Raw genomic sequence first — 21,602 nt, forward strand, 5'->3', positions numbered from 1 at the left:
TATCCCTGTCATCAGCAGAGGAAGGTATTGGGCCAAGCCTGTAAACAATGGCTACGGTTGACCACTAACAGTGACACTACTGTTCTATTAAAAGAACATTTCCACATTTCCAAAAACTGCTCCACTGCCCAATACTCAAACAAGGCCAAAAACTTGCTAGATGTTTCCACCCATTCCCTGAATATATTTTCCTTGACGCCTATGCTGTAATGTCCAGCATTAATGAATTCAGCTGCAACACATTTATTATCGGCTTCTGTGAGACTGAAGCAGACATGTAAACAGTAATCGTGGTAGGAGTAAATAACATGGCTTATGAAGGTCAGAGCTGTCGGGGATAACCAAAAAACTGTGTGAATCATCAGACTGGTCAGGAACTTCCACTACCAGGAAAGATTATTTAAAGGAGTGCATCAGCGATTTAGCATTCTACTTGCATTACATTTGGGACTCTGAAGAGGCACAATGAAAAATTGTCAAAATCTAAGCAGCTGTGTGTGAGATGTTCTGATTTTTATTGGCTAAAATGGTTTAGCTCCTCTAGAAATGCTGAATCCTACATTTCCCATAATGCAACTAATGGCATTAGACCCTCCCTGTGTTTCAACAAAGCAAACGTACAGATGTACTTTCTGGGAGAGGTAGGAGGACTACAAGAAAATCCTCTCCAGATCTGTTTGTGAACTAATTGATTTTGACAAGTGTCCATATCTAATCCTTCATCATGTGATCCATAACAGCCTGTGTCTCATCCCGACTCTCAGAGCGGATTTACCACAATAGAGAACCCAATAACTATTCAGCCTGTATGGACTTTCATGTCATTTTGATCAATTTGATTTTTGCTGATTTGCACAAAGTTTGTTGCAGTAATTGCTCGATAACCAAGGACCAATATATGGACTCTGTAATGTAGAGAGTTCCACAAATCAATACGTTTTCTGTAATATGAGAAATAATTTCATTCTTTAGTGAGTTGAAGAGAGAATTTCCACGATGGGTCAGCGCCTAAGCGAGGACTGTGACCCAGACAAGGAAATTGATGTGGCGGAGCTGCAGGAATGGTACAAAAAATTTGTCGTGGAGTGCCCGAGCGGAACTCTGTTCATGCATGAGTTCAAGGGGTTTTTCGGTGTTACTGACAACAAGGAGGCTGCAGATTACATTGAAAACATGTTTCGAGCCTTTGACAAGAATGGCGTAAGTACTAACTTGTGTAGAAGTATAAGCCTTACACATAATCATTTTGTCTTATTTTAGTGTTGACACTACACTTGCCACAGTTAAAGGGGTGTGGAAAAATAGGTACAGCATCATATTGCAAGATTTTGTCTGGCAATATCGTATCGACACACAGATGCCAAGTATTGATTTTTTAGTTATATAAAACATAAATATTGCAAATACAAATCAAACTTTTGGCAGCCTAGTAGAATAATAACATCAATTGCTTTGTCAGTACATTAGATATATTTTGCTGCAATAAAAATGAGAAACGTAATCTTTAAAACTTTAACTCATTGGGTAAAACAGATGTTGACAAATTTTTGCTTTGGGGACAAAAAAAGGTTTTAAAAAAGGATAACAAATTGTTATCTATTTTATAGCAATACTGAGCACATTGAAAAATGTTTAAATGCCAATAATATTGTATTGTGACTAAAGTATTGTGATAAAATCATATCATTAAGGCCTCTGCAGATTCTGACGCCAATGCCGTTATTTGGAAGATGTATTTATTGGAAGTATTTGTAAAAAAACGCTGTTAATGCCTGTTATTTAGTAAATATATTTTAATCCCAAACTATTAGTTTATTATCAGAAAATGATCTAGTAACAATGTTGAAATTGATGCAAAAAGACAATAAATGAACAGGTCCCAGCTTCTGAAATGTAAATATTTACTGTGAAAGTAAACTGAATATCTTATCTGAATATCAGATAAAACAGGCAAACACTCTGCAGAGTTTGTTCTGATAATAGATAATAATCAATTATTAATTCAATTTTAATATGTCCACCTTTGTCCTGGAAATTGAAAATTATAATGGGTAATTTTTCAATGTTTTCAGGCAGGTTGTAGTCTAAACAATTAGTTGAGAAAATAATCAGCAGGTAAATCGATACTGAAAATAGTCCTCAGTTGCACTTCTACATCTACATCTTTTATTGTTGAATCTAATAAGAAGACTAAGAAGTCTATTTATATTTAATCTTTTTTTCTGTCAAAGTGAAGAAACATTTTCCTTCTTAACATTTTTACTCTCTCTTCGTGTACACAGGATAACACCATAGATTTTCTGGAGTACGTTGCAGCGTTGAATTTAGTCCTGAGGGGTAAACTGGAACATAAGCTTAAATGGACATTCAAAATGTACGATAAAGATGGAAGCGGATGCATTGATAAAACAGAGCTTCTTGAAATTGTGGAGGTAATATTTATGATTATCTGCAAATATTGATTTGTAAAGCTTTCAAAGAATATTGCCAGATGAATCAGTGGTCTGTGAAGAGATGTCGTCAGTGGGAGAGTCGTTGTTAACTTACTTTGCTGTCACTCTCAGTCTATTTATCGACTGAAGAAAGCCTGCCACGGAGAGCTGGATGAAGAATGCAATCTGCTGACCCCAGACCAAGTGGTCGACCGGATATTTGAGCTGGTTGATGAAAATGGAGATGGTGAGTGTTTGTCACAGTTTTCTGACAGCTTAAAATGCTTCATGAATGATTCAAAAGGTCCATGTCAGGCTGCTGTAATGACTTTGTGGGAAGCCAGTGTGAAAGTGTGCCTGTTGCTTGTGCATGTTAAAAAGGGAAGGTGTGACTCATCCGTACAAAGGTCGTCTCCTAATCAAAATGATGAATTCAGGGATGGAGAAATGTATGGTAAAATAACGACTCGTCACTTAGGAGAGCTCTCGCTGGATGAGTTCATTGACGGAGCACGGAGGGACAAGTGGGTGATGAAGATGCTGCATATGGACGTCAACCCCGGGGACTGGATCAATGAGCGAAGACGCAGCTCTGACTTCTGAGGCTGGAAGATGGACTGTCAATCTGTCACGGGCACACATCCTTCATGTGTGACCAGTCATGTTGTGATTTTGTTTTGCAGTGTCTGTGTATATAAAAAACAAAACAACACCAGTCATCGTGACAGTGTTCTGTATGCTGTACAATGCTATTCAATGTGGTTCAGGTTTAACACTTACAAAGCAGTAGTTTTGACATAAATTATTGGCAGCTACAGCCTTGTAGGTCTGTTTTTATGTCTGTATTTGATAGACGCTGCAGACATAAGGTGCTACTGTATTTTTTGTTTTTTTTCTGTGTAAAATGAGCATAAAAGTGATTAAATAAACATAATTAGCTCCATAAGAGAGGTGTTTTCATTTATTTAGGACTGAATACATGGTCATGCATTTTCCCCAAGTCACTCAGGGAGGCTCAAAAAAATATATTTGTATCTTTTGTGAGGGCCACCTTCCTCCTCTGATAAATAAAGTCCCTTAGTCCCTTGGTAAAGACAATTATGCGGTTTTAAATTAAAAAAAAAATTTGGGTGGTAGGTTTCAGGTATTCTTTAAATATTTTAGTTAGTTAGTTATTAGATTTTATTAACATGGCAAATAAAAAAAGACAACAAAAATAAAATATAAGCTAGAAAAAAACTCCATTCAGAATTCCCGACAAACAAACGTAAGTGTTTCATGTCTGAGGAGTAGTGTGTGTGTGTGTGTGTGTGTGTGTGTGTGTATATATATATATATATATATACGTATACACACACACACACACATATATGTTAATCTATTTATCTATACACCTATTTTCATGACAACGTTTTGTGCAAAAAGGGAGTCAAAATGTGTTTTTTGATGTTGATTTTTGTACAGGATATATTAAGGAGGTGCGAACTCTCGCGAACATAAAATCACGTTTTCTCGCGAGAGGATGGCCTGAGCCGTCCCGGCGGGTGCTTCGGCGGTTCCCCTGCTGCTCGTGCTCCTTCTCAGCAAAGTGACCGGTCTACCTGAGCTGCCAACTAGCATCCTCAAAGTCCCTTAATTTAGCATTAAACGGCCTTCTGTTGTGAACTGTTCGTTAGTTATACAAGAAACTTCACCGCCGCATGGTAAGCTAGCTAACGAGTCTTGTAGCAGTTGTTTTAATGTGTGTTCAAAACGTTAAACACCGAATCCACTCACCGTTTAAGTGCTCTGCTTACTGGTGTCAATGTCGTCTGAACAGGAGACACCAGTCGACATTGACAAAATTAAGGTAAAGTTAACACCTGGAGGGTTTTTTTCTGGTTTTGATAGAGTTAAAAAGGGGAATTCTGTTAGCTGCCCTTCCCTCCGTCACTGTTTGTTTCTTGTTGTCATTGTGCTCCATCACACGGTGCGGTGCTGCCCCCGCCCGACCAGCCTGCAGAAGACAGCTGGAGCCTTAATTATGTCACCGGGAACCTTTTCACCTGCCCGGAGGACGAGGCTCTGGCCCACTGCATCAGTGAGGACTGCCGCATGGGGGCAGGCATAGCAGTCATGTTCAAGAAGAAGTTTGGAGGGATAGAGGAGTTAAAGGAACAGAGTGAGTCAGCCCTTTTTATTTAGAAAATTAAAAGCAGCAGATAAAATTAATTATTCTGGGGTGTTTTTTGAACATTTGTTCAGTACAGAGATGCCTGGATTTGTTTTTAGCAGCAGTCTAAAAAAATTTTTTTTAATATCCTAGCTTGTTTGAAAAATCATCTTACTCTACACTGTTTGTTTGTAGTGACTTATATTGGTCCTTATTAATGATTTTACAAGAGGCATGCACATAATAAGGAATAAATAGCATCCAGATATTACATTAGATAAGATAAGATAATCCTTTATTGGTGCTACAATGGGAAAGTTTGCATTGTTACCGCAGCAAGGTGTGTACAAGAGAGCAAGCAAACAAAGGAACAAAATAAAAAGTAAAAGACAAGGTGCAGTAATTGCAAAGCAACAAGGTGCAATAGTAAATAAACAAGGTTCAAAAGTAAAAAAACATGGTGCAAACTCAACTGTTAAAAATATTAAAAGGAGAAAATAGACTGAAATGGTGTAGGGTAAATCTTAAGATTACAAAAAAAAGATGTAGATAGATAATAAAACTATTAAAAATAGTCATCATAAAATACCTGTGGGGTTACTCTCATGTCCACATGACTTTACAAAATGTAAACTGAGGGAAGTTTTTTTCTAGAATTTGTGTACTGGAGCACAGCAAGAGTGATGTGACAGAACAGCACATGGCTGCAGGACAGTTAGCTTCATGGAGAGGATGGAAATAAAAGCAAATTTTTGTTAAATCAAGAATATGCTTATTGGCAGCTCATATTTCTTTTGAATATACAAATAATAAGAAAAAACAACAAGATTTTATAATGTGTATTGTGTATATCTTATGTTAACACTAAAACAGACATTAACAGGCTTACGTATCTTGAGTGTTTTTTAAAACATACCACAACAGTCATTTCCATCACTTTAATTATTGTTAAAGACATCAAAACATGTCACTAAATATGAGACTTTTAAAGGTTTCCAGACCAAAATTGACCATAGTTAAAGATTGACCCATATGTTATGTATCAAAAGATACGCCTACAGAAGTTGGTGGATTTTATGGCTTCAGCATCCCATCACATAAAAAAAAAAAAAACATTTGTGTTATCTTTTGCATCATTTTGTACACATTTATCCAAAATCCATCCTGACATTTCTGGTCTCCTTGGAACTTAAGTATCACCACTAAAATTTAAAGTAAAAATCAGTGGGTTGGATTTCTTTTGCTGAAATGCATGAAATTCGCTTGGAGTTTGAATTGTGTCATATTTTGATGTGGATATTATCTCTTTTTTTTAAAAAAAAATCTCCAAACAGAAAAGCTGACAGGACAGTGTGCAGTACTGAAAAGAGACAGACGTTTTGTCTACTATCTGGTAAAAATCTACCCATTATTATAATTGTTCTCTGTGCAAATTTTCATTATAACATCAGTATTATGTTATTTTTGTTGCTCTCTGTTAATATTTTGCAGATTACAAAGAAAAAGGCCAGCCAAAAACCAACCTATGACAGCCTGACACAGAGCCTGGAGGAAATGAAGACACACTGTGAAGAGAACGCAGTAACAAGAATATCAATGCCTCGGTTTGTATTATTTCCAGTCATCTAGTGAGATTTAAAACAATATGTTTATTTAAAAAATCTTATATATATACACATGTATACATACACTTTATAGCAAACATTTAGATATGTGCCTCATCAACCAAAGCACACACTGTAGCAAAAGTGTACTAAACAATACAACAACAACAATGACAAGAAAAAAAGAAAAAAAGTCACATAGAACAACTTCTCAGACAAGACACTTTATGCATAAATCTTAAATGCATAATATAATCATGGGCATTTTTTCATTCTCCTAATTTGAGCTCATATAGTAACCATGCTGCAAGGTTTACATCCCTAAGTACTTTTTCCTCCTTGTCATCATCTGCTCTTTAACAAATGCATTATTCAGTGAGATTTAATCAAACCAGGTTCAAGAAAGAAATACAAGATTTGTGTTGGTACAATCAACTAGTATGTTTTTCTCACGGGTGTTTCTAGAATTTGAGGACACTGGGGCTTAGCCTGGATCTGTGCCGATCCAGGAGCCTTTGATGAACAAGCTTTATTATTATTCAGTTTATGCATTCTGATATCTTATTTACCCTTAAAAAATGTGTGTGTGTTTTTTTTAAACCTTCTAGATTAATTAGGAATTATGCTGCTAAAAATATTAGTTATCAATTAGGATCACTGATGACAATTGACTAAAGTTACAAAAATAGTTTAAAGCGTGATTTTGATCAGCAGTATCATGTTATTTTTTAAGGGCTTTGATACATTAACAGATAACAGATATTTAAATTTGGGGCTTTTTTAAAAATATTATACCTATTCTTAATATTGGAATTTATATATTTGTCCTATATGTATTTTGAACTGGGGCTATAGATGAGACACTCGTCTGCTGAAGCCTCTGACCTAATGGCGCCGCTGGTTTTCTCTCTCTTTCTGACAGTATCGGTTGTGGGCTGGATCGGCTGCAGTGGAGCAGAGTGTCGGAAATCCTGGAACAAGTCTTCAAACACACAAACATCTCCATCACAGTCTACAGCCTCCCTGAGAGAGCAGAGACGACAGTTATGAAGGAAAACAAGCGCAGAAGAATGATGTAAAAGTTTGTTTATTGTAACTATAAGTTAATGGATTTTTCTGTATTATATACCCACAGGATATGACCTCAATGGTTATCTTTTTCATTGGGGGGAAAACTGTAGATTATTTGAAAATAAATGTCCTTTTTTGCATATCAAACTCAACCAAACTGTCATGAACTTCTGCAAGTAGATATTTGTATCTACAGTCTGCAATTGCCAGTTTTCAAATATTTGGCGATATGCTTGTTTATGAAACAGGCTCATTTTGATTTGTCACTAAATCCAGTTGGATGCTAGGATTTGATCACCTGCGCCTTTTTGTCACGTGGTACTTTACACCAGGACAGTGAGCCGAAAACATCAGGCATCCCATTTACCAGGCAATTACGCTGTTGATTGAGCAAACAGTGTATTTGCACCTCTCTGTGGTGACCATATAACTTCTAGAGTTCTCATTGTAGCCTCTGCAGATGGTTGAGCTATTGTGTGATCCATTATTGATCTTCTGGGGCATTGTCCTTTTAAAGCAGCTGGGACACATTGGAGGTAGTCAAAGAAAGAGCGGCAGGGAACCTGACACCGTAAAGTCAATCCCTCACATCTGTTTGCACCAGGAGGGGAGAGCCTTTTAAAGGGATATTTTGGATTTTCTGAAGTGGGATTGTATGTAATTGCATGTACTTTTCCATAGTCGGTGTATTACATGCAATAGATGACAGTCTGCATGCCCCCAGTTTGAAGAAGCCAGTTGGAGTTGAACACGGAGGCTTAGCAATGTACTGCTGTGGATGGGGTGCAGCAACAACATGCATTTTAGCAACCTAAAAAAGTCCCACTCACAGAAAAAATCACTGTCAGTTTAATTGCATGCTATATTTCAAGTATTTTCAACGCAGAAGCTGGCTTCACTTCCACATCTTTGCTCTTTTCAAAGCCACCAGACTCCTTTGAGAAAAAGAATTATTTTAGCTCGCTGAACATAGGAGATTTTTCAATCAGTTGGTTAGTTTGTGTTATCGTATGACTTTGGTGAATCCAAAGTAACACAATAACACAAACTAACAGATGGAGGCAGGAGACCAACGGCTAATGTGTTCAGCAATGTTAAATTACTTTTTCTCTCTATGGAGTCTGACTTTGAAGAGAGTGATAGAAACGGGTTCATCTTATCATTAGAAATCACTGACATTGAGGTAAAGCAGTGAATATTCTCAATACTGCATACACTTAAACTGTTTTTTTTTAGGTGCCTAAAATACATTTTGTCCTCCTCTCAGCACTAGATTGCTTAGCTTCCATGCCGGACTTCAGTCTGCTTTCCAAACTGGGGGCGTGCAGACTGACATCTAATCTCCTGTCTGTGGATAAGTACCCCACATCAAAAAGAATCTGAACTATCCCTTTAGCACAAAGTGAAGTGGGAAGCAGAGAGTGCACCATCTCCATTTAAAAGCAGTCTATTATATTAGCTGGATTAAATAATCTTAACTGAAGGGGGCTCCATTTAATAATTTGACGACTTCAGGTGCGAGTAATTATCATAAACCTCAGTGGCAGTGAGAGTGTCTGAACAGGCTGAGGAGTTTGCCGTCTGTGACCCTCCCTCTCTCCTTTGGGGCGCCTTCAATAATTCATGAGGAAAAAGGCATTAACCGTTGTACAGTGCGGCTGCCTGCCCGTTTCCCCCCATATATCTATGGTTGGCTGGAAGACTGTACTTCGGCAGAACTGCAACCACCCCCCCTGCAGCCTCCTCCTCCTCCTCCTCCTCTTCATCCTCCTCCTCCTCCTCTCTTCCCATCCCCCTTCTTGCCTGGCAATTAGACTGCACACTGCAGCAGAGCCACCTAGCCGCGCTGCAGTGAGTGCAGGGAAATCTCCCTCCATCTGACCTGCTGTCTCACCTCAGCATGCTGAGGCTGGTATGCATCCAAATCTGTCCTTACACCACAGCCCCCGTTCTTCTTTTGTTCCCTATGCAGCCTCTTCATCTTGTCCCACTGCGGTCCACTGATTCGCCACCGATGCTCTCTCCCCCATTCCCACTCTTTTTCTCTCCCACCCCCCTCCCCTCCCTCTGTCCTCCATTCCCTTTTTTTTTCCCTTCGCTCGATGCGTATGAAATTGCAGAGCTCAGCATTCTTCTCCACAGGCACTTAGGGGGGAGAGTATAAAAAAAAAGCAAGAGATGAGCTGGGCGGGAGGGTTTCTGGTGCACCACACAACTGGCCCCCTTCCAATTAAAGAAGAGAGCTTATGTTATTGAAGAGCAGCTTAGCCAATCAGGAGGCAGTGCAGGCAAAGACAGCAAGGAAAAAAAAGCAGCAGAGCGAGTGGGCAAGAGGAAGGGAGAGAAAAAAACTGCAGTGTGTGAGTGTGTGTAGTTTTTTATCCCTCCCCTGAGCAGATCTTTATCAATTTGTGTACTCCAGTCTTGGGGTGCATTTGAATGGGTGTCTGTGTGTGTACATGTGGCAGAGTTTACAGAAGGACAGAGTAAAGGTGTGTCTAGAGGGCTGTGTTAGACTTGTTCATTCTGAAACTGGGAAATAAGAGAAAGTAAGAGAAGATTGATTATTTCTCTCTCTATCTCAAAGTGTCTCGGAGCCTGTGGAGAAGGGGAAGAGCTCAGCGTCCAGAGGAGAGCACCCTGCACAAAAGGTAAGCAGCTATGTTCTGCTACTACAGGCATGCTGGGTTTTTTTACTTCTGAAGTTGTTTTTGTCTATTTTGTCAGTGGCTTATGTGCCCTCTTTCATATGTAATTACATTCAAATATATACATAATACTTTAATGTTTTGTTTTGCATTATAAAGACTTGACAGAGCAGCAGAGGGGGAGACAGAGGAAGAGAGAGAGGGAGGGGGAAGGTTAGTGCGGGACTCCCTGATGCTTCTAGGCAAGTTTCTGTGCACACGGTTCTCTAGTGCTGCAGTATCCCATTACATCCCTGAGCAGAGCTGCCTCAGCATCCAGCCAGTGTGATTCAACTAACTACAATCTTTCTAAAACAACCCCCACCATATTGTCCTCCATGGATGGGATGAGTAAAGTTTTGCCCCTTATACACTGATAATCTCAGTGTGCCAGTGAGGCTGCTGCAGCACGTTTTGTAGTGCATGCTCTCATTATGTATTCTGGGTATCATTTTGGGTTGCTTAGATAACAGATTGAATTGGCTCTGATAGCCTGGTGATGAGTTTTTGTTTTGTTTATCCGGTGTTCTGGGACTTCCTTCAGTCTGAGCCTGCAGCAAAAGTGAGCTCTCTGATTGGGTGAGCTGGGCTTTGTGACCACAGTGTACCAAATAAGCGGAAAAATTAGTGTCTGTGTACCTTCAATGGCGTGTTTATACACTAAAGATATGTCTAATTATTGTTGTAAAATGAGCTCAAACAAGAAAGTGAAGCTTTGTTTGTTTACAGCGAAAGATGATTCATACTAACAACACATTTGTTTTTGTCAGCATGCATTCATTATCAGCTTTTTTTTAAGCACGTTCGCTGTTAATTTATTACATCCCACTGTCTTTTTTTTTGGAAGTCTGACCTTCATCATTTGTGAATGAAGATATGATACCGTCCAGCAGTGGGCAGTGTGTGTTTTCTCTGTAGGAAATGTCAGTGAGCACTGGCCTGCTGCAGCATGGGAGGCAATAATGGATGGACTTAGTGTGTTTTGTGTGGGCACGCTGCAAAGCGTCGTCAGACAGGATGAAGAGAACAGTATGTACTGATGTTTTCACTCAGAAGTAAAACCTTTCATCCTCAGACAGTTGATAGAAGCGCAAGACAGTCGTGAACCTGACCGGACTCATTGATCCCAGCCACTGGTTTTAAATGATGTTTAAATTATTCAGCACTGAGTTATATGCGGGGATAAGGAGAGAGCTGGGGAGGAAATGTAACTCATTTCAGCACCATGGACAGAGCGCAGAGCCAAGACCTCTGTTAAGTGCTTCCCTCAAATTGTTTGAAGCAAAGCAGTGTTTAGTAATGAAGGTTGGATGAATGTTAAAGGCAAAGCTAATTCTTCTATTAGATGACCTGATAAATTGTGTGGCTGTGCACATTTCCAAGTCTCTATTTTGTGTTGCAGTCAGCTGTGCACATCTGTTTTTTTGCTTTTCCAGGTGAAAACACTTTTCATTATTCATGCAGCTCCCCATTTCTAGAACACAGTCTTAAAGAGAAGTATATTTTCACAGAGGTGCTGAAAACCCCGGTCCTAGCTGTTTCCTTTGTAAAAAAAAACCCAAAAAAACTCGTCCTTCCTGTCCTTGTCTACCTATATTATCACTGTATGTTCCAGGTGGGAATGTCAGTGCTGTGGGTTTTGTTCTACCTTCCTTTTCACTGCAAAGCTCAGAGTGACACATCAAAGTGTGGGATGAAATTGACTGCAGCAACAAAATCATTCAGGTTTGACATCTGCTTATGGCATGGGATCTCTTTGTGTAAAAACTCAAAATCAAATGATTAGATTAGAAATTAAACATTATTTTTGTTGTAAACTCAATTCTGCTGTCTTCTTGAAAGACAGCAGAATCGTCGACAATAGAATGTAAAGCATGAAATGGCTGTGGCCCGCACAGTTCGACACCTGCTGTCACACGAAGCTTTGTTTCATATCATGCTTGAGAGCGACTGGGAAAGTGTCTCTGCAGGACGCAGCCAGCATACTGAGAAACTCATTCGGATGGCAATGATTAGAAACCTCAGCTCTTTAATGGCAAACGGAAATGAGACCCCTCACTGTTCCCAAGAATTAGCCAGTGTCGCTCTTTAAGAGAGAAGTGAGTGTCAGAGATGGAGGAGATTTAACCACTTATAATTAGAAAGAATGGCTGATTTGAACACACAGACCCGTGTCCTGTGATTAAGCAGCTTTTTGAATTTTTCACAACAAATACAATTCTGGCCATGTGTAAGAATTTACTTTATGCCGGGTGATGATTTCCAGCGGGATAATTCCTATCACTGTTTTTCTGTTGTCTATTCTTATATATGTATTTAAATGATATACTGGAACTCTTTCGAAGATTTGTGCGCTTTTTTTTTGGAGGAATGGAGCAGCTGTTGGGCTCGTCATTGCTCATCCTGCGTGTATGACACCCTCTGTCCGAGACTGTGCAACATGGGCGTTTAGTGTGCCCCTGTAAATGATGATGTAGGCAACATAGCGGAGAAACAACGGCTGTCACTGTGGCTTACTACAGTTAGAAACAATCCCCAAACTCTCCATATTATTGATGACAAGAGGTACTGTAAAAACTCCCCAAACAAGCAGAAGTAGTGTCACACCTTTGTTGTTTAGGTGAAATGGATGTTTAAGGTTAGCAGTATCTCTTATAGTGATATAAGAATGACACTGTGATAAATACAATGAAGTGTCAGAAGGATAGTGTGTGTGTATGCATTCTCCATAACCAGGAAAAGGGCACTTTATCATTCTCCAGGGAAAGGTTACAGGATGTATTTATGTAAGAATGTGTTTCTAAGTGTGTATGTGAGTGACAGAGGGCACAGCTGTTTGAATAAAGAATATAAAACACAGTGTGGCACACAAAGATTAGAGACAGCTGTAAGAGTGTAGAGAAAAATCTGCACGAAAAGGACAAAAGCAATGAGAAGAAAGTGAGGAGAGGAATATAAGATAAACGATACAAGTATGGGCGAGAGAGGGCGAGAGATAGAGCGAGAGATTGAGAGATTGTCAGAGGCAGAGCAAGAATGGAAGAGAGTGGGTGTGCATAGCAGAGCTACGAGCACTGCAGTACATTGCAGTGCCCAGCCCCCGCTGTGTTCTCTGCTCACCATCCGGTTCCATGCACTGAAAAGACCCCTGCAGCAGCAGAGCTGCACGGTGCAGAAGGCTGCCTGCTGATGAACAGCAACCTCACAAAGAGCTTTTGACCCGCCGTTGTGCATTCTGGACATCTAAAGATGCACTGATTTTTTTTTTTTTTTTGGAGGAGTGATGGAAGACACGGTGTTCACGAGAAAACGGCCGACCTGTGCCTGGCAGCGCATTGTCATGTAGAGAGAGGGAGTAGTCAATTCACGCTTCCCCCTGGATTATGTAAGCGTATAACACATTCACTTCACCCGATACCAGCTGAATGATCCCGCCTTCCCTGGCCATGTTTTCCTCATTAGGAACATCTGCCTCACTGTTTGCTTTGGTTTCAGAGGTAGCATCTTTGCAAACACACACAGACATTTTATTGAACTTATTGAAATGGCAACAATAGAAAGACAAACAACATGTACCTTTAAATAGCTGCCGTTTGTGTGTTTGTTGTTTGACATTTTGTTGGTATCCTGTGTGGTGAATAACAAATAATGATCCCATGAAAAACTGCTAAGACCTTCATCTGATATGGGATCTTACCTTAAAGGGACAGTTCACCCCAAAATCAAAAATAGATTTTGTTCCTCTTACCTGTCATGCTATTTATCAGTCTGTACTGTTTTGGTGTGAGTTGCCGTGTTTTGGAGGTATCACCCGTAAAGATGTCTGCCTCATTTTCGTTCTACCAAACTACACCTGCGAACAGTACCATTGCGCAGAATGAAGTGTGCATTTACTCATGGATGAGAGCATAGACTTTACAATAAAAATGGATGACATGAGAGCTCCCCAAAAGTGAAGCCAAAACACTCAATCGCCCATCGCCCCCCCATGTAAGCCAGTGAGAAATGAGCCAAATTAAAAGATCAAACTACATATCAACTAAATGTTACCCCAAAGATGGTTTCTGTTATTTATGCCTGTTCTTATTTCACTGATGTATATTCAAGAGTATGTTTATCTGATAAGTTTAGTTTTAATTATCATTTGATGCTCTGAAAAGGGGATATGAGGACATGATTGACAGTGCGCAAATCGAGTGTCTGTGATCACTGATGCTGCTTGTGATTGGTCGGACAGTGGTAACTCAATTTAGCTGATATTGCTTTTTTTTTAGCAGAATCTGGCTCCAAATGGTGTCACCAGTGCAAGATGGCAGCGGCAAAATCGGGGATATTTTGGCTTCATTTTTCTACAATGGGAGGAAACAGAGTAACGTTGTCCATCTTTATATACAGTCACTGGACGAGAGGCTTGAACTGTAGACATTAATGGGCGCCAGTAACTTTAGCTACCTCTGCTGTGGTAGGTGAGCTAATATAGTTTGGTAAAAAGAAAATTGTTCCTACATGAAACTGCTCACAACAAAGTATATGGATTATCTTAACCAGGTCATGATTTCTGTTAAGAGATATCTATTGAGTTTGTATATTGAATTTTTTGGCACCTTGAGCACCACAAGCCGAGTGCTGGCTAGTTCCATAATATTGGAGAGAAGGCAGACATCTCTATGGCTAATAAACCAAAACAATCTAGATTGATAAATAGCACGACAGATAATCAAGTCAAATCAAATTGAGTTGATCCATATATCTCATTCGTAGATAACTGCAGTTGATCAGTAAATTAAAATGAATGGCACACGAAATGGATTAATTTAAATAGGCACAATAACAACAAAAAATGGTAGTAGAAATTACAAAGCATTATTATATGCAGACCATTATAAAACAGAATAAGACTGGTAAGATAATTTACATATTTAAAAAGAGTATAAATAAATATTGGTGGTTGAACTGATCCTTGAAAGGTCCAGTGTTTAGGAATTTAGTGACATCGATCACAGTCGTTCTCCCTTATGCCAAGAGTGTAGCAGAACTACCGTGGCTGATGTGAAAATGCGAATGGCCTTCTCAAGAGTCAGTAGTTTGTCCATTCTGGGCTACTGAAGAACAACATGGCAAACTCAAAGATAAGTCAAAGACAAAGATAAATCAAACAAAAAAAGTCTAACTTTCAGGTGATTGAAAACATAGTTATGAATAATATATACCATTTCTGCCAATAGATGTCCCTAAACTCTACACACTGAACCTTTAAAGAAAAAAAAAAAAAACACCATTAATTCAGTCTAAAGCCAGGCAATGCACAGCATGCATCAGTGACTCACAGGGTAGCCTCACACTCTAGCTGGATTAATTATACAGCTTCTGGCCAGGAAGGCTATACTCTCACACACATACACAGACACGCAAAGCACACAAACGCATGCATGCAGATGTGAAACGAATCTTAATCATGTGAAAGCTCTAGGAAACGAAAGAGAAGCCTGTTTCTGCTTCCATAAACAGTTGCTTCGTTTCCGTCCCACTGCCTGCCCGGGGGGTGGACGGCTGAAGCGTGAGAGTTTCCCTCTCTGTATGTCCTCCCCTCTACTTTGCTGATGTAGCCGATTGCGTAGTTTGGACTCTCTCTCTGCTTCCTGTGACAAGGTCTGATTGTGTCTCTCGCTGTGTTCAGGAGTAGTTGAGTCAATTACACCTTGCCAGACAGGTGTTTGAGCTGTTAAGTGTGTTTACCTCGGCACATCAGACTGTGTTTGCTTCTGATTTGCACAAAAATCAGCAGCAGGCTTTGAAAATGATAAGGCAAAAAAAAGTGCTGGTAGTGAGTCACTCTGCTACCAAAGATAGTAATCCAACTTGTAATTATTGTATTCATTCACATCAAATGTATCAGATGCTGTGAATGAATGTTTGGAAAACATGTAGCATATATTGTGCATTTGATTGAAAGCAGTGAAACAGATTTCTACCATGTTTTACATGTGTAAGATTTTTTTTCCTTTGGAATGAAAGTGTGAGGCCATATAACCTTGAAAACTCTATTGAAGAAAGAAAGAGTAGCTAGTCATGCCTTCGTCCTTGCAACTATTCAAAAGGTGACGCACGGAGGAATATGCTGCCTTTAACTGTGGATAGTTGAGAATGTAGTCATGAAGGGAAAAAGCAAGAAACACTCTGGTTTGTGAGTGTGACAGAGACAGAGAGAGTGGGAGAGAGCAGCAGAGTATTGTAGTGTGGGTGAGCTGCAGTGGGGATTCGGAGTGCTGCATTGAGCTGCATAATTAATGTTAAGGGGGTGGAGCGAAAGGCGGGGATAACTTGCCATGAAGAACAAGCCGCTGCAACACTGCTATAAACAGAGCTATTCTGCGTGTGCTGTTGAATCACTCTTGACTATAGAAGTGATATTTTGATGCAAAATCAAGGAGGCACACTCTCAGTCCAGCTCTGTGTCCCCGTCCCATCTGCTCCCTCGGCCCTCAAAGCCAATCACTCTCCACTGAGCTGTGCACCACAGCCAAATGCCTCAATGCTGGCTGCACGGCTCTGTTAATCATCCAATTTGTAGCAAAACAGCTTCCTATATGACACATCTGGTGTAACTCTCATCTGGTCTGTCTGAATTGGACCATAAGGAAGGAGGAGGAGGAGGAGGAGTGGCTTTTATTTTGTGGGATGATGGTGTTATATTTTTAGTCATCTCCTTTACAGATTCTAGGTTGTTGTTCAGTGTTGGTGCGATTGTGCTGACTGCTTATGAAAGGGCACACATTCTAACAGGAGGAGACCTGCTGTTTTTAGGCGCTTTGTGTTCTGAGACAATCTCTATTATTCTCTCCTCAGTTTTATTTTTAAGCACAGTTTCTCTGCATAGGAAGCATCTGCCTGTTCAGGCATTATTTCTGCTCATACTAGGGTGTGAGATTTGTTTCAGCATTGGGTGGCACACATATGAAATTGGGGGTTTGGGGTCCACTGCCAGAAAACTTTGAGCATCAAATGTTTCCTGCATTCTGGTGATTTTTTTGTGCACTAATTCATGCCTTTTTCATGCCTTTTCTGCATCATATAAGAGTGGTGGAAAAGTCAATACAGCATAGTATTGTGATCATAGACTGTATAAATAATGGACGTGGCTCCTTTAATTGGTTTGTGGTTGTTTTGGAGCTTTGAGTTCAGCATTTCAGCTGTTACCATCCTGTGTCTTTTTGAGCCAGAAGTGATCATATTTCAATGATAAGTTGGAGCTGGCAGAGCAAGGGGTGGATCTGACTGAGAACTCAAGGACACTATCAGCAGACAGCATGTTAATTTAGCAGCCCCTCACTTAAATATGCTTAACTTTGGGCCATGGGTAAGTTATAAAGAAATTCACCCTACCTCCAGTTGTCAGGAATGTTGAAATAAGCATATAGGACGAAACTGTTTTTTGTACCAGGCTGTAAATGTGTTTATTTCTGCTGTTAAGTTGAGCATTATAACATTGGGGTCTATGGAAATTTTAGAGCCAGCATCCAGTGGCCATTAGAGGAACTGCAGTTTTTGGCACCTTCACATTGGCTTCATTTTTCTGTTTCAGATGTTGCCGCTTTATCACAATATTTTGCGTGGCAATGTTGTATCAATACAAGGGCACCAAGTATAAATTATTTTTTATCATACAATTTTTTAATATTGCAAATAGAAATTAAACTTTTGGTAGCTTACTTTCGGATATAATTGCAGTTGAAAAAGTAATTACATAATATATAATATATGTTATTGCAATAATTAGCTTATAGCAAAATGTTTAACATTGCAATAAAATTGTATCTTGAATGAAGTATCATTTTAATATAATATCTTGGGGCCTCTGGTGATACTCACTCCAGTGTGTCCCAAAGAATTAGAATCTGTATGTGTGACAGTAGCTGACTTCGGGGAGTTTGGGGGTGAGAATGTGGTAAAAAGAATAACCCAGTATACACATTCCAATAGTGCTTATCATAAACAGTCTAGTACCAAAAATATAAAAGCAAGGCATGGTAGTAGATGTTATCCTAGTCAAGGGCCACCACAAATATATGAATGTGGTTAACTCTGGACCCCCAGTGCATATACTGAATGTTTCGGCATGCAGGGATCTACTTAAATGTGAATAAATGTTTATGGAGGCATGTATTGAATGCATCCAGGCTTTAATATGTAGGAACGTGTTGGTCTTTGGTGCTGTCAAACCTCAGGAACCCATTTAGCTCCTCTGTCTCCAGGGTGTTATTGCCTCGGCTGGTGATCACATCTATATCACGCTGCACCGCTCGCACCCCTGCCACATAACCTCATCATCACTGTAGCTGCAGCGAGTTCTTGACATCTATTTTGCTGCAACATGCCCAGCTTTCATGTCCTCACAGTAAAGCTATGCATGCTCATGTTTCTCAGTGTTATCCATATGTTGCATTGTATTTTATTTCCTGCTTAATCTTAACTCAAAACAGCTCCTGTCTTTGAAGAGAAGTGTCTGCCAAAAGCTACTGCGGGGATCCGTCCTTGTCAGAAGGGCTGAGGGATTGCACAGAGGCATTTGAAATGCACCCTGTGTCGGCTCCAAGCCTCTCTCTCTACACACAGTGAGAAAGCCGGTAATGACGGCAGTTTCATTCCAGTCCCCCAAGAGCCACAAAATCACACTTAAATTACAACCTCAACATTATCAGGTGCAGGTAGAGACGGATACAATTGAACCTTGAAGATAGAAGTCCCACTAAGGTGCAAGGTGCATCCTGTAGCAGCAATATCAAGCTTGTTTAGGAGGAGTGATTTAATCTGTCTAAATAACGACAGTGAACTTTATGATAGCCTGCCAACAGCTGTCTTGAGAAATATGCCCTCAGGGTGTTATGTGTTTAAAATGTAGTTCAAGGGCTTTGTATGTATTTTCCTTTATATTTTTCTTCCAAGCATTTCCCAAAAGGCATCTGGCAGCAGAATCTAAAGGTTTTTTTCCTGCGTGGAGAAACAACACAGGGCCTCATTAAATATATTTTTTCTGTCCTCTGAAATCTTAGAAATGAGGAGGCATTTTTGGTTTTCTTTCTCTCTCAAGTCCCACGGGGTTTTGCAGTGGGAGAGCTGAGTTGCCATTTCTTAGCAAGTGAGAATCTGCCCATCTGACATTCAGAACGCTTGGAGCGGTGCAAACATCAACAGAAACCTTGAGAAAAAAAAGTTTTTCAGCTTTAAAGTAAAGTCATGCTTTGAAATTGCTCTGAGTTTGTGTCATACTATAAAAATCTTAAATTAGTTTAAACTGCAGGCTGCAGTTGTGAGGAATTTTATAATTTAATTTTTCTGTGCAACCTGCGAGCTTCTGTGATCTGTGCCTTTTTCTGTTTATAAATCAGAGGTATACAAGGATTTATGTTTTTCATTAGAGGAGAACACTGTGCTGTGTAATAACAGCCAGAGAGAGAGACAGAGAATGGAAAGGGAGGAGGAAGGAGAATACTTGAGCTGTGTGAGTAGGTGCTCTGCATGAAGGCTGCTTCTTTTCTCTTTGAGTTTTTAGAGGCCACTGTGCAGGCGAAGGACGCAACATACAGATTGAAAATAAATCCCTCTGAGTTCTAGCAGCAGTGTTACCTGTGGTAGGACTGAGAGATAACAAAGAATAAAATAATCAAAGTGAAAAGAAAAAAACATATTTTATTCATGAAATGCTGAATTTTGTCGTGCTGACAGGCCTGGATACATTTAAATATGCATGGTAGTCGTTGTAGAGCATATTTTAGTGTTTGTTGCTTTGACATATAATTTAAGGTTCATCTCTGTGTTACAAATGCAGTTTTTATCAACACAGTTTTATTTTGAATGCTGAATGGATGAACAATGACTCAGTACCAGAGGTGGGAGTAGCCCAAGTCATACATGTGCAAGTCACAAGCAAGTCTTAATCTTCAAGTCTCAAGTTACTGTGGTGAGAATTAAGTAAGTCTAGTGAACAAGTGAATTTAAGTCAAGTAAGATGAGTGACGTCATTGGCCTATGACACTGATGATCTAGTGAAATTTTAACTTTCTAGCCAATATTTCATCAGCCCGCAGTTGTTAAAACAGACACATTTACATGCCTTTCTCTGTTTCTTTTGTAGTGTTGAATGAAGTTGATGGCATGCCGCTACTGCTTGTGTTATGTTATATTTATTATGTCCTTTCCTTTTGTGTTGCTGCGTCCTAGTAAATTTTCAGGTTTGTGCATGTTGCACTAGAACTCACTCAATCATGCATCAAAAATAGAGGGTACTTATTAGTATATGGAAAAATTGACATATTTCATTTATAAAATGTCCTTTTGACTCATCTATCTATTGTCTAGGTCAAATCTTGAGAGCAGACTGTATAGACGATGGATGTAGCCACAGTAACATCATCACCCATTGGTTTGTCGACTGCCATTTTGAAGCCTCGAGTTTGACATTTTGGCCAACGCCGTACTGGATTTTTGGAGCCAGAAGTGACCATGTTTGGATGAGAGGTCGGAGCTGACCATAGCTGCTAGCTTGGTTAGCAGCAAATTGCGATAATGCTAGTTTTTTCTAGCAAAAAACAGGCTTAAAACCATTAAAACAAAATTTACTTACTAGAAAAACAGAACATCCAACAACTTAGGGGACAGCAAATGCTAAACATGACTTTTTTAGGTGGCCAGATCATTAGAAATAACTTTAATTAAATACACACAGAAGTAGTTATGGCTCTGCCTGCACTTTGTAAATGAACTGCACTTACCTGTCACTCAGAGTAATCATGCCCTTAATTATGTATAACTATAAGGCTTGATAAAATGTTAACTCCCTCCCTCCCTTGGTACAGTTTTTGGAAATAGGGAAATTAGCGATGGAGACCAAAACTTTTTTTGGCACCAGGCTGTAAACATGTTTATTTATGCTGTCAAGTTGGCCATTTTAACATTTTAATCATTGGTCAGTAGAGGAACTGCAGTTTTTAGCAATTCAGCGTTGGCTTCATTTTTCAGCCTCGGAGGTTGCTGCTTGGTCCTCAAATTTGGTCACATGACCTGACTTGAGTCCCCCAACTTTGCTCAGTACTAACAAGTCTGACTTCATCACAAAGGTTTGACCTTCAGTGTGGTACCACAGCAGTTTTGCTACATGAATGAACACCTCAAGTTGTGTGAATGGCAGGTCACTTACGGTGCTTTTGTAAAGCTAAAGGTGCTCCACTGAGTGTTGAGCCATCCTCTTCACTCATTCTCTCCTTAGGCCTTTGTGCTGCTGCCATCCCCAGAATAAAGGTTTAATTTGTATTCAGCAAACCCGTTTCGAGTCAGACTGCCTTGCAAAGAAGTGTCAGCACCAAAAAGAAACCAAAGTCTACTAATCTAACTTCTTGTGGATTTAAAAAGAGTGAAGTGTAACGTCTGAATGTTTTTGTTTTGTGCACCAGCCAAGTTGGACAAATCTTACAGATTCGATCTCTCCCAAAGAGATTATTGACTTGACAGCAAATTGGCTGGCGTCAAGAGCATGATGGAGGATTGCAAAATCTATTTCCTGCCATGATAAGGCTGGTAATAGTTCGGAATATCAAGAAGGACATGCCATTCATTGATCAAAATAATTGCTCCCATCCTTTTGTCCAGTTATTTAAACCCA

At 39.7% G+C, this 21,602-nt stretch overlaps 3 protein-coding genes across 8 annotated transcripts in view; all 3 read left to right on the forward strand.

Moving 5' to 3' along the window:
* The first annotated feature begins 772 nt into the window (after window positions 1-772).
* Window positions 773-3,378, forward strand: guca1b (guanylate cyclase activator 1B). Its single transcript, XM_042491653.2, has 4 exons — window positions 773-1,200; window positions 2,283-2,432; window positions 2,565-2,679; window positions 2,911-3,378. Exons 1-4 carry the CDS (start codon window positions 997-999, stop codon window positions 3,033-3,035), a joined length of 594 nt encoding a protein of 197 aa, XP_042347587.1. The 5' UTR covers window positions 773-996; the 3' UTR covers window positions 3,036-3,378.
* Window positions 3,379-3,939: 561 nt separating this feature from the next.
* Window positions 3,940-7,406, forward strand: oard1 (O-acyl-ADP-ribose deacylase 1). Of its 3 annotated transcripts, none has more exons than XM_042491651.2 (6): window positions 3,940-4,135; window positions 4,217-4,281; window positions 4,428-4,593; window positions 5,919-5,977; window positions 6,076-6,188; window positions 7,111-7,406. In XM_042491651.2, the coding sequence occupies exons 2-6, from the start codon at window positions 4,237-4,239 to the stop codon at window positions 7,265-7,267; spliced, it is 540 nt and encodes a 179-aa protein (XP_042347585.1). In that variant the 5' UTR covers window positions 3,940-4,135; window positions 4,217-4,236; the 3' UTR covers window positions 7,268-7,406. The 3 variants fall into 3 exon arrangements, with proteins under 3 accessions (XP_042347585.1, XP_042347584.1, XP_042347586.1); XM_042491652.2 differs by having other exon boundaries at window positions 3,941-4,135; window positions 4,252-4,281; XM_042491650.2 differs by having other exon boundaries at window positions 3,940-4,281.
* A 2,165-nt stretch (window positions 7,407-9,571) lies between these two features.
* Window positions 9,572-21,602, forward strand: part of LOC121946700 (synaptotagmin-2-like) — a 79,551-nt gene continuing 67,520 nt past the window's right edge. For 2 of the 4 annotated variants that reach the window (XM_042491388.2, XM_042491394.2), the window contains exons 1-2: window positions 9,611-9,751; window positions 9,847-9,910. The gene's annotated coding sequence lies outside the window, so the exon portion shown is untranslated. Of the gene's footprint in view, window positions 9,752-9,846; window positions 9,911-13,202; window positions 13,332-21,602 lie in introns of those variants that run through there. The other 2 variants (XM_042491389.2, XM_042491390.2) reach the window with 2 other exon arrangements.

This window comes from Plectropomus leopardus, chromosome 9 (assembly GCF_026936395.1).
Source record: "Plectropomus leopardus strain MGB_pleo_1.0 chromosome 9, ASM2693639v1, whole genome shotgun sequence".
NCBI classification, from domain to species: domain Eukaryota; kingdom Metazoa; phylum Chordata; class Actinopteri; order Perciformes; family Serranidae; genus Plectropomus; species Plectropomus leopardus.